Source organism: Leptidea sinapis, chromosome 18, assembly GCF_905404315.1.
Source record: "Leptidea sinapis chromosome 18, ilLepSina1.1, whole genome shotgun sequence".
NCBI classification, from domain to species: domain Eukaryota; kingdom Metazoa; phylum Arthropoda; class Insecta; order Lepidoptera; family Pieridae; genus Leptidea; species Leptidea sinapis.
The window spans coordinates 10,021,009-10,036,819 of NC_066282.1; the positions used below are offsets into that span (position 1 = coordinate 10,021,009).

At 33.5% G+C, this 15,811-nt stretch overlaps 1 protein-coding gene across 1 annotated transcript in view; it reads right to left on the bottom strand.

Annotated features, from left to right (window-relative positions):
- Window positions 1-15,811, bottom strand: part of LOC126969597 (uncharacterized) — a 67,087-nt gene that overhangs the window by 33,147 nt on the left and 18,129 nt on the right. The window contains exons 2-3 of the mRNA XM_050815140.1: window positions 9,797-9,985; window positions 5,654-5,824 (exon numbers count right to left, since the gene is read on the bottom strand). Coding sequence (XP_050671097.1) covers window positions 5,654-5,824; window positions 9,797-9,977 — 352 coding nt within the window. The 5' untranslated portion in view covers window positions 9,978-9,985. The remainder of the gene's footprint in view (window positions 1-5,653; window positions 5,825-9,796; window positions 9,986-15,811) is intronic.

Sequence of the window (15,811 nt, forward strand, 5' to 3'; positions counted from 1 at the left end):
TATAAAAGATATCGATTTTAATGAATTTTTCTCGTCCCTGGGTAGTCGCTTCATTGCGGGAGGTAACTACAATGCTAAACATACCTTCTGGGGCTCTAGATTGATACTGCCACGAGGCAGAGAACTCTTTAAATGTATACAAACAAATAAACTAGATGTAGTGTCAACAGGACAGCCTACATATTGGCCAACTGACCCTAAAAAGATACCAAATTTAATTGACTTTTGTGTTGTAAATGGTATCCCGAAAATTAACATATCTTGCTCCAGTTGTTTAGACTTATCATCTGACCACTCCCCAATCATTCTAGAGCTACGTACCAATGCTGTAGAAAAACTACCAAAATGCACACTCCACAATAATAAAACTAACTGGCCACTTTTTCGAGGACTTATAGATAATACTTTTCAAAAATCCATCATCCTGAAATCAGCAAGTGATATCACAGCTGCTGTCGAATTTTTTAACGCTAGTATACAAGACGCCGCCTGGACGGCAACTCCTAAAAATAATATCACCAAGCCAGCAACACAGGTTGACAAATCCACCATGGACAAAATTTCTGAAAAACGAAAGGCAAGGAAACAATGGCAGCAAAGTAGATGCCCCATCGCACGCAAAAAATTAAACCACATGATAAAAGTTGTGAAACGATCTCTGGATGATGACCGCAACAGAGGTTTCCAAAATTACCTAAGTACCTTGGACTCCACTGCGTCCACAAATTACTCTCTATGGAAAGCCACAAGAAAATTGAAACAACCGACTATTACATCACCCCCCCTAAGAAATAATATAGGGAACTGGGCACGCACAGGTGAGGAAAAAGCCAGGATCTTTTCACAACATTTAGCAAGTGTCTTCAAGCCTCACACATATGAAGGGACCCCCGAGCACGAGAAAAGAGTCACTGACTATCTCAATACGCCTACAATAAACAACACCAATAAATCAGTTACTTTTCAAAAATTTACTAAAAAAGAAGTTTTCAGAACAATCAACAAAGCTAACTGTAAAAAATCCCCGGGATATGACTTAATAACAAACAAAATTCTTCAAGAACTCCATGACTCTGGACTGACATTCCTCACCTCATTGTTCAATGCTATAGTAAGACTGAATTTCTTCCCACCTCAATGGAAAGTTGCAAAAATCATAATGATCCTGAAGCCGGACAAACCACCGGAAGAAGCAAAGTCTTACAGACCAATAAGTCTACTACCGATCCCTTCAAAAATTTTTGAATCTCTGCTCCTTCAACGTATGCATCCTATTATAAAGGATAAGAAACTTATCCCAGACCACCAATTTGGGTTCCGCAATAAACATGCCACAGTCGACCAAGTTCACAGATTAACTGAAAAAATTATGAAATCTCTTGAAGATAATGCATACTGCAATAGCGCTTTCCTTGACATATCTCAAGCCTTCGACCGAGTATGGCACCAGGGTCTCCTCTACAAAATTAAGACTTCCTTTCCTGATTCTATCTATAAAGTCCTCCAGTCATACATTGAAGACAGACATTTTCTCGTGCAAAGTGGCGAAGCTTTATCAAACTTACATAGCATCGAAGCCGGTGTCCCGCAGGGAAGTGTGCTCGGGCCTACACTCTACGTGCTTTATACTTCAGATTTACCTACTCCTGAATATGTAACAACTGGCACTTTCGCCGATGATACCGCCATTATGGTTTCACACAATGATCCAACGGTTGCATCCTACTATCTGCAAAGTGGTCTGAATGAGATATCATCCTGGCTCAGAAATTGGAGAATCAAGGCTAACGAATCCAAATCAGTGAATGTGACTTTTACCCTTAAAAGAGCAACATGTCCTCCCGTTCAATTAAATAATGTAACAATCCCTCAAGCGGAGCATGTGCGTTATCTTGGCCTACACCTAGACAAACGTCTCACATGGCAAAAACACATCTTCACTAAAAGGAAACAATTAGGCATCAAACTAAGCAAACTGCATTGGCTTATTGGACGTAAGTCACAGCTTTCACTTGAAAACAAGGTACTGCTTTACAAGGCAATTCTTAAACCGATCTGGACATACGGTATACAGCTACAGGGTACCGCATCACACTCAAATATTGAAATAATCCAACGATTTCAGAATAAAACACTACGCTTAATAGCCAATGCTCCATGGTTTGTACCAAATGATCTATTACACCATGACCTCGGAATACCAACAGTCAAGGATGAGATAACGAAATCCGCTAAGGCACACAAAACTAGAACAGACAATCACCCTAACATACTAGCAAAAGCTAATGAATAAAAGAACGAAAGTATCAAGAAGACTGAAACGCAAAATACCTCAAGATCTACTAACTAGCCAACCAGATGCTTAATTATGGAAATTGGGTTTGGCATAGGCCATTCTCCAAGCAAGCCAATATATATACCAGTAGGACACACATATTATTGAATGTCCCAGCGAAGGAGACAGATTATAATAAAAAAAAAAAATAATAAAATAAAAAAAAGAAGCACGCTGAGTTTGTTGCGCCTGTTCTTCTCAGGTCTGAGGCATACCTTTTGGAACGTTTGGTAGTTTTTCACTTTCAATAAGTGACTATATCCTATTTTGAATAAAAATATTTGAATTTTGAATTTGAAAGGTATATTAATTAAGAGACTTCCTAAGTAAAAACTGAAATTTAGTTAGTATGAAACGCGCAGTGAGATTTGACATAGATTTGAAATTCTAAGTAATATATATTGAAATTCTAAGTAATATATAAGTTTTAAAGCGAATAGTTGTTTAGGACGTAGTGGATTTCGGCAATCTCCGTTTTTTACAAGATTATAGCCGTCATTTGTCAATCTTTTAATGACTGCACGTTTCATACAATTGATTTAAATGCTTTTTTATTAGAGAGCTTCGCTAGGCTGGCTTTTTTCGCGCTAATAATACTAAAGTATAATAAATATAGAATCATAATATACTAGCGTATAGAGAAACAAAGCCGGCAAGAGAAAACATCTCTAACGAAGATACAGCAAGATAGAAATGGTAAGCGAATCTATTTTTCCTGCAACCGATGTTGATTGATAAGTCATAAAAAGTCACCCACTCTTGCTACTAGTTATAATATCTTAAATATTAAACTGCTAGCTAACACTCACATTCATAAATATGTCGCGCATTATCGGTGTCTCAGTTCATCTAAACGTTGGTATATTCTACGCCTATGGCATAACATATTGTTATGTCAACAAGACATTTGCTATAATTGCTTGTGAGACCGATATAGTAGGTAGATGTATCGCCCTCGAGGGCAACTATATTGAATAAAAAAAAATATAATATAATATAATATAATAATATTAAAACACTCCTGTGATACTATTATCATCCAAGCCCACATTCGTGTTTTAATACCTCTTATTACATAACAGTTGCATAAATAACTATTAAAGATGATCACACGATATTCTATTTAATAATAGACAGACCTTCAGTCCATTTGATAAATTATTTCAAGCTTAGAAAAGAAATTATGGTAAAGTAAACCAGCGGGTGCTAATGGACTACACGAGTGAGGAAAAACAGAAGGCGGTCCGGAAAAATAAACTTTTATTTCATGAAATCTGCGCCTACTTCATTACGAACATAATTCAGTTAGCAAGACTGTTAGCATTTATACATCACGAAATCTCTAGTCTTTCTTACGAACCAATTTATATTTATAGAAACGCTATAATTATGATAAATGTTGGGATTCTTTTAAAATTTAAAATTTCTAATGGCGGTCGTTAATGTTTCTTTGACAGTGAAGATGTTTGTTAAGTGAAAACTTGTTTAGCCACGGTAGGCACTTTTTGGTTGGGGAAAATCTTATTAGTACGCGTCATATATCCATATAAATATAATATTATATAGTTAGACGCATTTTGGATGGATGAAATCTTGCGAGTTTGCGTCACTGAAATGCTTATAGCAGTATATCTGTAGCTATACAGCAGACGTAATGTGCAATATTAGTGCTGTGTGTATCTTATAAGTGAAATTCAATGGATTTAGTGAAAATTTAGTGTATATGATACTGTGTATTGATAAAATAGTTAAATATTATTATTGAAAATAAGTTCTAAAAATAAATTGAAATTAATAATTTAATTGTTTTTAAGCATTATGAAATTTCAAATTTTAATATTAAAATTTCACAGTTTTCACTTCTATCGGTAGTCTCTACAATTCACATTTTTTTTAAAACAGCATAAGGTTTTAGTCTTAGATACTTTATAGAGCTTTTTGCTGCTAAGCAACGTCTGGCAATTACTAGCCAGGCTTATTACTTTAGTGTACAACATAGCTATGTCTTACATTCACGATCTGTTAGTCCCTTTTTTTTAGTATACGTGCGTTGCTGAAAATAGAGGTAAACAGTTCACCGCTATTTTTTATACGTATACTTCGCATAAATTATCTGAGGGCTTAATATATATTTGAAAAAGAAGGACAAACGAGCGTACGGGTCACCTGGTGTTAAGTGATCACCGCCGCCCTCATTCTCTTGCAACACCATAGGAATCACAGGAGCTTTGTCAGCCTTTAAGGAAGGTGTACGCGCTATTTTCGAAGGCAACCATGTCGTTACGTCCCGGAAACACCACAAAAGGAAGCTCATTCCACAGCTTTGTAGTACGTGGAAGAAAGCTACTTAAAAATCGCACTGTGGAGGACCGTCACACATCCAGTTGGTGTGATGACAACCTAATTTATGGCGTGCAGTGCGAAGGTGGGATACGGCGGCAGCGTTATTAAAAAAATGATTATATGATATTAGCTTATTAATAGTCTGGACTATTTACTATTACTAGTGGTCACTCAAAGGTCGAAATTCAATAATAATTCATTTAATTTTTTAAGTTTCATCTGAACTGACCCATGTGCACGTTTGTCCTCATATTCCATAAAAATAAAACCAGGGTGTATTTGTCAAAGGCAAATCAAATGTATATTGTGTTTGTTGTTTGTCATGCAAGCAGTAGTGTCTGTAATACTTAATTAAATGTATTATAGGGCATTTTATATAAGCATATAATCTTCTCCATATAAACTCAACCGTATTAAATTTCACAAAGTTTTTGCTTTACGTATTAATCTTAAGTCTTATGCGTCTAGTCTCCTGCTGTTAAAAAACCGATAAAAACAGGCCAGATACATCAGTTTAGTGTGCGTGACAAGCTACGTCTTACACTCGCGATTTGTATGACATTTTGTATCAGAGTGCGTGAATTGCTCAAAATAGAGGTAAGTTCTAAGTTTCTAAGTTCAAATTTTTTTGACGTTTTCGCAGCTGTTGCAGTCTATTACACGCTTGGTTGCACATACACCCTCTCTCTCTCTCACACACACACCGCCTCTCCATCTCATACATACACACACACACACACATATTTACCTCTATCCTTTGATTTTTAAAGTTTTATCAGTAATACAGGTATTTTACTACCTATCACAGACATCAGCGATGCATGACCAAAACTTTTGTATCCCCTGTATTTTTTAAGCTTTCATTGTATTGTAATTTTGGTTGTTGGTGAGAAAATAAAGTTATTATTATTATTATCTAGTATAAATCGCGTATAAATGATCTTAGGTAATAATATAAAGATAAATAAAACTTACTCGTAAAATATTCTCCCTGCATTCCAGTAATATCAAACGGTCTAGCCGTTGTTAAATGTGTCGAGGCGTTCTTATCCACTACAATCGGTGGCCGGAACACATAGCGACATATTTGCCATACTCCTGAATCACTCCACATAAAATATTCACCTCTTGTGGGTAGATATATTCCTGAAACAAAGAAATAAGATAAAAAATGTGTGTGTGTACCTTTGTATGCACGCAGGAAGTTATATTTCTTTGCCCTAACGAAGCAAAAATCAATGAAATGATTTATTCCTCGTGCTGTTATACGTTTTTAGAAAGAACAATTTCGTAAAAATCTTACAAAGATTGCTTTGACAATTAATTATTAAATTATGAATACGGCTGTATCGGCTTGAACCCTTTGCCTGCCTACTAATGGACGAAAAAACTAAAAAAAAGTAACGAATAACGCAAACGTCAGAAAATTTTAGGAACTTCAACCTGTATCTTTTGTGATACAGCGATGCGCGCGCATCTGGAAATTTCACTCTCATCATTTTTTCTTATCGCGCCTAATGAAGTATAACTTAAAAAAAAAAACAAAAATAGACTACGTAAATGCAAAATAAAATCTCTTGAATTAACTTTTGTTACCTTTATAAGATAACAAAAAATGACTTAATTAAAAAATTATTGCTCGTTTTGATCCCCAACATTCAGTTAATACATTTCAACCCGTTTGAGATTAAGGTCACACGTGCCCACGTGTTATGGAAGAGACAACTATATTATTGATTAACTAATAAAATTAAATGAATTAATTATTGGCGTCTGAGAGCAATAATCATGAGATGAAATGAAATGAATTGAAATTTTATTTGTAAGAAACATTGTACTTAATAAGTTAACATATTAATGAGTTGTCTACAAGATCATTATTGGCTCAGAATAGCTACTTTTTTGTAAAAGATATTATAATATGAGATGTAAATAATTTAAGAAGTCATTTAGAACTGATGTAAATGCAAATAAAAACGTTGAGGAAAAAAAATTATGTATTGTGCCTTAACTATTCATAAAAGAAAAATACAGTGTTACCAAAAAACTTGTCTTGGTCCGGTTTGAAGCCACGCTCCTTCCCAGATCTGTTGTCTTAGACCACTTTGCCGACCCAACGTGAAAGCAATAGTTGAATTAATGATTCAACTTCACCACTACTCTATGACCGGGTGTAGTGACGGAAAAAATCATACACTTTTTTTCACCTAGCCACCATCCGCTAAGCCCGTACCGTGTGATAAGTAACTTCGTAAAAGCGTGCATGATACCTTAAGACCGGCAACGCTCCTGTGATCCCTGTAGTATTGCAAGAAGTCATGGACGACAATGAGCTATGATCAGGTGTCAAGTGACTGTTATATATTATTTTACCCATAAATTCAGAGTAATCACCGGATCGTCACCAGCCTTTTAAAAAAAATGAATATGTCCTTTTTTTAAGGTCTGTCGTATTGTCCTGAAAACACCGCTCAAGGTAGCTTATTCATTTCGTCAGCTTATCCCATAAAAGATAATAATTGAAATCCTATTTCATTTAATTATCATCTTGTATCGTAAATAATATCGAATCTTATACTGCAAATACGTACGCATGCATCTTCAACAAAAAGATTTTTACAAAAGTATAAGTATCTCATATATATATATATATATACCTATAATAATTCACATAAGAATAGAACAAAAATGATATCAAACGAATCGAACAATGAAGCCATTCTTATAATCGTTTATAGTGGATATTTATTTACAATTTTCATGCATTCCTGAACAGAAATAGTACGGTCAATGAACGGACTGCCACGTTGAGTAATTAATAACATCAGAACCGCGATTTTAATACCAGCGGCGACAAAATGTCTATATTGATTATATCTTATTTATAATAATCTATGCATAATCATAATAAAACTAGCTGACCCAGCAAATGTTGTATTGCCATATACAGTAACTAGCTGACCCGACAGACGTTGTTCTGTTCATAATAAAAAAAAACTCTTGCGGGTGGAATTTCGTATAATCCTCTTAGCTGTTGAATGAATCCTCGTTCTTAGCTGACCTCTACTCGGCGAATGGAATATTCCTACAAAATTTCAAGTCTCTACGGCTTATGGTTCCAAAGATATCGTGATGAGTGACTATATACGTGGAAATCTCTTATATATATATATAAATAAAAATTCAATAGTAAATTTTTTTGGGGAATAAAAAAAGATCACAACCGATTGTCAGATCTACAAAATATATCGTACATAAAATTTATTGTACTTCAATAATTATTATATTCGATTGCTATCTTGCAACTTTATTGAGTATCTGTGTTTGGAATAGAATAATATTTATATCACGATACAAAAATAGGTGTTGATCGTAGACGGGTTAAAAGTTGTATGTATATTTTAATGCTGAATCATAATAAAATAAAAATAAAAAAATAGAACAAATATTTAAGGATGGGTGACCATTGTCATTTAGGGGTATGAAAAATAGATTTTGGCCAATTCTCAGACCTAACCGATATACACACAAATTTTCAAACAAATTGGTTTAACGTTTCGTAGGAGCTTAGTAACAAACAGCGGGACACGAGAATTTTATATAATAAAATAGTAACCAATTTTAAAATTTAATAATTTTTTTTGCTGTGTGTTCTAGAAACATCGAAGCCAAAAAAAGAAGTTTATGGAGTTATTGTCAATTATTTGTTATACATCCGTTTGTCTGTAAGGGCCTAAACGCAAGACTGAAATTTTATATTTTTAGATAAATAATTATCAAATATTAAGAAAAAATTCAGTTTAGATTATGTGAACTTTTTACGTGATTATGTAAATTGCATGAGGATGACTTAAAATGTTGGATACTTTGTTACTGGTATATTTTGAACAAATAAAAAAAAAATAATAAATCTAATTCCAATTTTTCATGAGTATTTTAACATGTGAGCCTTCCTTCACACGTGGATCGTAGAATAATAAAATGAGTCTTCTCTTGTCTGGTTTATTCCATCACTTTTACTTTTATTCAAAGATAATCAATACATCTAGATAGAACCACTAGCTGTTAGGCCAAGTATGATTTATTATACATTATTTAATTGTGTATATAATATTAAGCCGAAGGCCGACCATCTTCGCTGCAACTCATGAGCTGTGTTCTTTTTAATTTTTTCTTATTTACGTCATCAAAGTTTTTAATTTTAAATACATTTTATTCATTCTTATATTAACAAAACGTCGAGGCCTTAGATAATTTCTGTTATCCCACCAACGTCATCAGACTTCAAGAATTGCCCCCAAGAAGGCTGACCCCAAGATATTAGTAGCCGTAAGCAAATGATTTTTTTTGGGAACCTATAATAATGATACTATCCCAAGTTTTTACTGGTAGATACAATACTATTTTCATAAAAATAAACAAATTCAGTGAATGCATTCAATGCTATCGAATTTTGTAGACTAAAGTAAATACTACCAGTGTACAATACCAGTGGGAGGCTCCTTTGCACAGGATGCCGGCTAGATTATGGGTACCACAAAAGTGCCTATACTGTTTCTGCCGTGAAGCAGAAATGTGTAAGCATTATTGTGTTTCAGTCTGAAGGGCGCCGCAGTTAGTGAAATTACTAGGCAATTAAGGCTCAACATATTATGTCTCAAGGTGACGACATAATTACGCTTAGAATTTTTGGGTTTTTCAAGAATCCTGAGCGGCTCTGCATTGTAATCGTGCGTATCAACTACCATCAACTGAACGTCCAACTCGTCTCGTCCCTTATTGTCATAAAAAATAAAACAAAAACGTATGTTAGCTTCGCTACAAATTCGTAGTATTTCCGCCCATATTGTTCCAATAACTCTTTAGTGAATTATGACAGCGCGCCAGTCTTAATAGGAATCCGGTATTAGACTAAAATTAAATTTAACTACGCTTGGTTATAAATCAAGTTACAATAGTATTTTCTTTGGTTAAGATCGTTATACTCTTCGAACACACACTTTTACAAATAATTCTTTGAAATTTTTGAACTAATAGGTATGTAGGTAAATTAACTTAATTAGTTAATTATAATTATTTCTTAATATGTCATCAAGCAGTATATTAATTCAAACTTACCATTATCACTTACTATATACACCCATTTCTCAGTGCAAACTGCTGCAATCCACACGAATGTGCATAGCCCAACGAACACGGTACACCCAAAGAGTATGCGTCGCTCCAACACAAGAGCTTGCATCAAGGGCCGGCGTTCTGTCCCTACGGAGGAAGCTGTTGACATCTTGTCAGTCTCCATTTTGATTCCTGTTCAAACAACATTTATTTAAACTTATGTAAAACGGTTACTCCAAACATTGTGATTCACGGATGAATTATATTTATATTATTTTCTTATCATTACAATCGGGATTACCAAATAAACAGTAATAATTATTAATAGGCGTTATAAAATCTTCAATTAATTTAATTGGTACTGCTGTAGAAGTATAATAGGTCTTTATGTTGCAACTCATAATATTTAACCAACCAATTAAATATTTACATTAATATTAAATGGGATATCTTATGGCTTTATGACGTTAGCAGCTAAATAATGTATGTGTAATACGCGTTCCCTGCTTATATTATCTAGAAAAAATATTTTAAATAGATACAATTTTTTATCACAATAATGTAAATTTAGGTCTGTCGTAGTACGGAGTTCTTTTTAATGACAATAAGGGATGAGACGAGCAGAATGAGTCTTGTTTGCCCAGTAATTTCACTAGCTACGGCGCCCTTCAGACCGAAACACAATAATGTTATGGAGTGGAGGGAGGTAATGGGTCCTGTAAGTACATACTCGATTTGTTTAGAATTCGCTTCTAGTAGTAGAATATTAATAAAATAACGTCCAGCTGGCAATAAGTCCAGTCCAGATTAAATAGGAACTTTGAAGCCTAAAGTGAGAATGTGTAGTAATTAAATAATACCAGCACAGGAAAAGAGAAAATTAATTATATATATGGAAAATTTGAGCTTTTGAATCTATATTTACAGTTTCAGAATTCTATGTTATATTTATACAATGTATATTACAAAGTGATGCTCTAAAATTCCTCAAACGTATTGACTTACATGTGTGCGTTAAAAAAATTTAAAAGAAATGATTAATCATAAAAAAGCTCAAATGAGTAACGAGTGCTGTAGATTCACATACACTTTTAATAAGTCAGAGTATTATTCGAGCTATTATATAATAATAACTAGGTGACCCAGCAAACGTTGTATTGCCAAATAAAGTATTAAAAAAATTCAATAACTAAAGTTTTTGGGGTATAAAAATAGATACAACCGATTTTCAGACCTACCAAATATATCGTACATAAAATTTATGGTACTAAAATTATTGTATTCGATTGCCATCTTATAACCCTATTGCGGATCGTGTGGATGGAACGAAATAATATAAAAATTATGATACAATTAAAGGTGTTAATCGTAGACGGGTAAACATTTGAAATTGTATGAATTCATTGCCAAAAATATATTTAGGCGTGGATCACCCTCATTTAGGGGTATGAAAAATAGATGTTGGCCTATTCTCAGACCTACCCGATATGCTCAGAAAATTTCTCCCACTGTTATATACTTTATTGAAATAAATAGTTGATAGAATGTCGATAATGTCCTATACATCTAAATTTAAACTTCACCGTTAAAAGTAATTTCCCAGTTGAATGCGTTTTCACGATTATTAGATTAACTTTCAATCAGCATGCGCAGTTTCGATTGTTTTGTTATGTGAGATTCAAGCGAGTGACATTTGTGACCGATTCTATTTCCAATCACAATCCTAATTTGTAAACTGAGATTGATAGTTAGTTAATTCCTTATTTTGGCGTTTCAATAACAGTACATTCCCCCAAATTCTCATTTACATTGTCGAAAAATTAGGGATATCTACTATTTATATTCATTGATCAACTTGCATTCCCTTGCAACTAACACTTAAATTCTTATTCTTATCCACACACTTCGACAACTAAATTCTACGCAAATTGCAAAAAAATTCTAATGTAATAACCAAACCCAGTTAATTGAATGAATGAATAAAGTTACAAATTGTTTACGACTTTTATGATAGCACAATTAGGCGCTCATATCGCTAGGTAACCTAATGGTGTAGAAGATTTTATTTATAACTTCATCACCATTTCAGCCGGAAGACGTCCACTGCTGGACAAAGGCCTCCCCCAAAGTTCTCTACGACGATCGGTCCTACGCTGCCATCGCCCAACCTATTCCGGCGATCTTGATCAGATCATCGTTCGATACTGTGGGGGGCCTACAAAACCACAACCACGACCACAAGGTCCAAAATACTATCAAATAAAAGCTGTTGATAAAATACTGTGTGATATACAAAGCGGAATCTATTCCACGGAAACCGTTTGTTTAACTGGGATTGTAGTTTTAGCCTATAATATCGATGTATAACCCTTAAAGAAAGTTAACCGAATATTTGTTTTTGTTGCTTGCTCAAACATTTTCCCAAGAAGTCTTAATTCTCCTAGCTTTTAGCTAACTTCGGTCTCTGATCCTTATATACCTCTATTTATGAAATATGTGGAAAAAAAAATATCTTGCGGTATCTGACCATTTTCCCGGCATCAAAAGAAGGCTACGTCATTTTATGGCCCTATGCATTTAAATATGTTAAACATGGCTTTATGAGAAACCAAAAACAAATCCCACAGGAACTGTACATTTATTCGGATCAATATTATCCTATTTTCTATTCCAGACTTTAACCTATCTCTGAGCAAAATTTAATTGAAATTCATTCAACCATTCAGGTCTTATAAGTTAACAAAGATACAAACTTTCACATTTATAATATTAGTGTTAATAGTGACCCGACCTCACGTCGCTTTGATTATTAAAATACCCTATTAAAAGCCTTTTAGGACCTGTTTTCGTAAATGTCTCAATTATGACTGCTATAGACAAATTTTACAAATTTGAATTACACAATTTTGAATATTCGAAGTTTTCTTTTTTTAATAAAGTACAGATAACATTACTTTCTAATTAACAGGCTTTAAGATATAAAATACAAAAAAATAAAATGGTTTTATAATATTAGTTGTAGTTGATAAAATTAAAGTCAAAGTCAAAAATACTTTATTTAAATATAATTTTATACGTACATATTTTAAAAATAATGCAATCGAGTAAAATAACACCGTTGAAGTTGAACCATAAAATTTATAAAAAGTAGCAAATATAATACTATTTTATATTAATAGTGTAATAAGCCTTCGACATAAGTCTGCGTTTAATAAATGATTAACGGCCATTTACAATAAACTATCTATCCTTAGCTTAACTTACTAGAGGTAAGACAAATCTATCCTTTTACGCTTACTTACATTTCAATAACATATCGACATAAAGCATTAGACTATCGGCCGTTTCCAATATTCAGTCTATCTCTTACTTGAGATGAAAATCGTAACTATCGTTGACTTTTGTGTCCCAATAAACTTATTGACGGTAACTCACCTTATCCGTACACGCTATCTGTCAATGGGACGACGTATAGCTTACCAGCGATAGAAGTTTGTATGGAAATTGCAATTCACGGATCCCAATATAAGGCGATAAGAATGACTTATCGGGTATATTGAGACAGCTTCAGATTTTTGACAGCTAATTACTGACAGTAGAGGGAAGTAATTTATCTCTATCTGTACATAATATATTGGGAACGGCCGTATAACTATACTGGACCTAACTATGGATAATTAAGATCTTGTCATTAAACGGTGATAGCAATATATCCGTCACTAGAGATACGTTATTGAAAACGGCCGTTAAGCTGCAATGTCTCTATCATCAGCTATCACGGAAATCTATATATTTATAAATGAATTGCTGTTCATGAGTCTCGCTAAAACTCGAAAACGGCCGGACCGATTTGGCTAATTTTGGTTTTGAATTATTCATGGAAGTCCAGGGAAGGTTTAAAAGGTGAATAAATATGAAAATTCTCGGAAACAAAATAAATATAAACAAAAATTTTGTTCTTCCTTTGATGTGTCCCCCGTCGTTCAGAAATCAATTTGAAAGAATAGTTTAAAATAAATAACGAATTAAATTCTATATTATATCTTTCTATCTCTCAGGAGTTAAAAAATACACTTAATTTTAGCTAACTATTATTGGTAGAATAACTACACTTGTTCAATATCTATCAGATTATTTTTATATAGATTCATAAGTCACAAATTATATTTCCGAAACTAATCATAATATTTGACATTTGACAACCAATATATCGATCCATCTTCAATGTCGATTGATACGTTTGAAAAAGAGTGCATCCTTCTATCTTTGTGGGTGACGATAACCGCTTCGTGCGCGAGAACTTTCTTTACTTGGGTTATCCTGTGTGATAGTGAAATTTCAAGTTAAGTGCCTTTTTTGTTGATCGTTGATTTTTTTTATTACTTTATATGTCAATACAACGTTAGCTGGGTGAGCTAGTAAGATATAAGAAAAATCATTTAACTTAATGATTTTCATACTTCATAATGGCGAAGTATAAAAGAAATTATAGCCTGATACATTTAAAGTGCAATATTGTAATTATTGAAACACTTCAATGATAATTAATTCAGTACTACTTGTTATAAGGGCTGAGTGACATTATGAACTCGTTTGCATTTCCATAAAGGCTTTATTGTTTTATTTGCCCTCGTCTTCAAGAATGGTGACAGGGCGTCGGGAAGACTGGCGTCATCACTAATGGCGCCTTGGTGCTCTTTGCAAACAACTTATGTTTAGCTTATATGATTAGCTTTTTCATTATAATGTTGAAATATTTTTATACTTTGTGACTTTGGCTTGTAGCAATTTAATAAAGATATATTTAATAGCTCTAAGGGTTCAGAGTATACTAAACTTTACCTGCGACTTCGTCCGCATTGAATTGTTACTTTGGTTAGTTTTCTTTTTATTTATTAGGATTCTTTTCAAATAATACACATACAAACTGCTATTTACGCTGCTGGCAGCGCTCTTCTATGATGCAACGCATATCATTGTGGACAGTCTCTTTAATAGTATATCCCTGTGAACTTTTATCTCCTATTTGATCGCCATGTAGCTCAAAGTTTCAAAAATGCTCGAATAAATATTTATAAATTATTTCTTATCAAGTGCCAAAATACCTGGTTTTATCTTCGATAATGACTAATTTCCATACACACTGCCATCCTCTATTTCAACCCCTTCATTTCACTTTTTTCAATAAAAGGAAGCCTATTATCAAAATCACAAATTAAATTTAAAAAACAAAATTTTATGAACGATGCGGGATTCGAACACACGACCTCCAGCGTTCCGTGCCGGTGCTCTAACCAACTGAGCTAACCGTTCGAGTACCGCCTCGTTATAAAATTCTGTTTGCTTTGTTCAACTCTCAGGTTGTGGCTTCATCTACAGGATCTACTTTACAGTTGATAACCTGTTCAGCCCCAATATTTGCATATTAGGAAAATTGACTTGAGATGTCGCTCTTGTATATATAAACAATATGTTATGTTTTTAAAGTGATAACCCTCACTTCCAGGATTAATGCACACATAAAATTTGAAAAACAAAATTTTATGAACGATGCGGGATTCGAACACACAACCTCCAGCGTTCCGTGCCGGTGCTCTAACAAACTGAGCTAACCGTTCGAGTACCGCCGCGTTATAAAATTCTGTTTGCTTTGTTCAACTCTCATAAAATGTTGTTTTTCAAATTTTATTTGTGTATTAATCCTGGAATTGATGGTTATCACTTTAAAAACATTTATTTATTTATTTATTTATTTGGATCATCAACATTACATATATTACACAAACAATTAAACAGTAACAATTAAAGATGAACACATCATTCAATGGTAACAGTGAACAGTGTGACTTATACAGTCAAAAATGTCTAAGTACTAAAATTTATATAAAGTAAGGATATAATTTATATAGTTTTATAATGAAGAGGATATAGGTACATACTACTTGGAAAAAAAAAGTCACAGGTTAGCTTGATGTGCAAGAATTTTTACAAACTTTTTTGAATTATCGTTGAAAATAT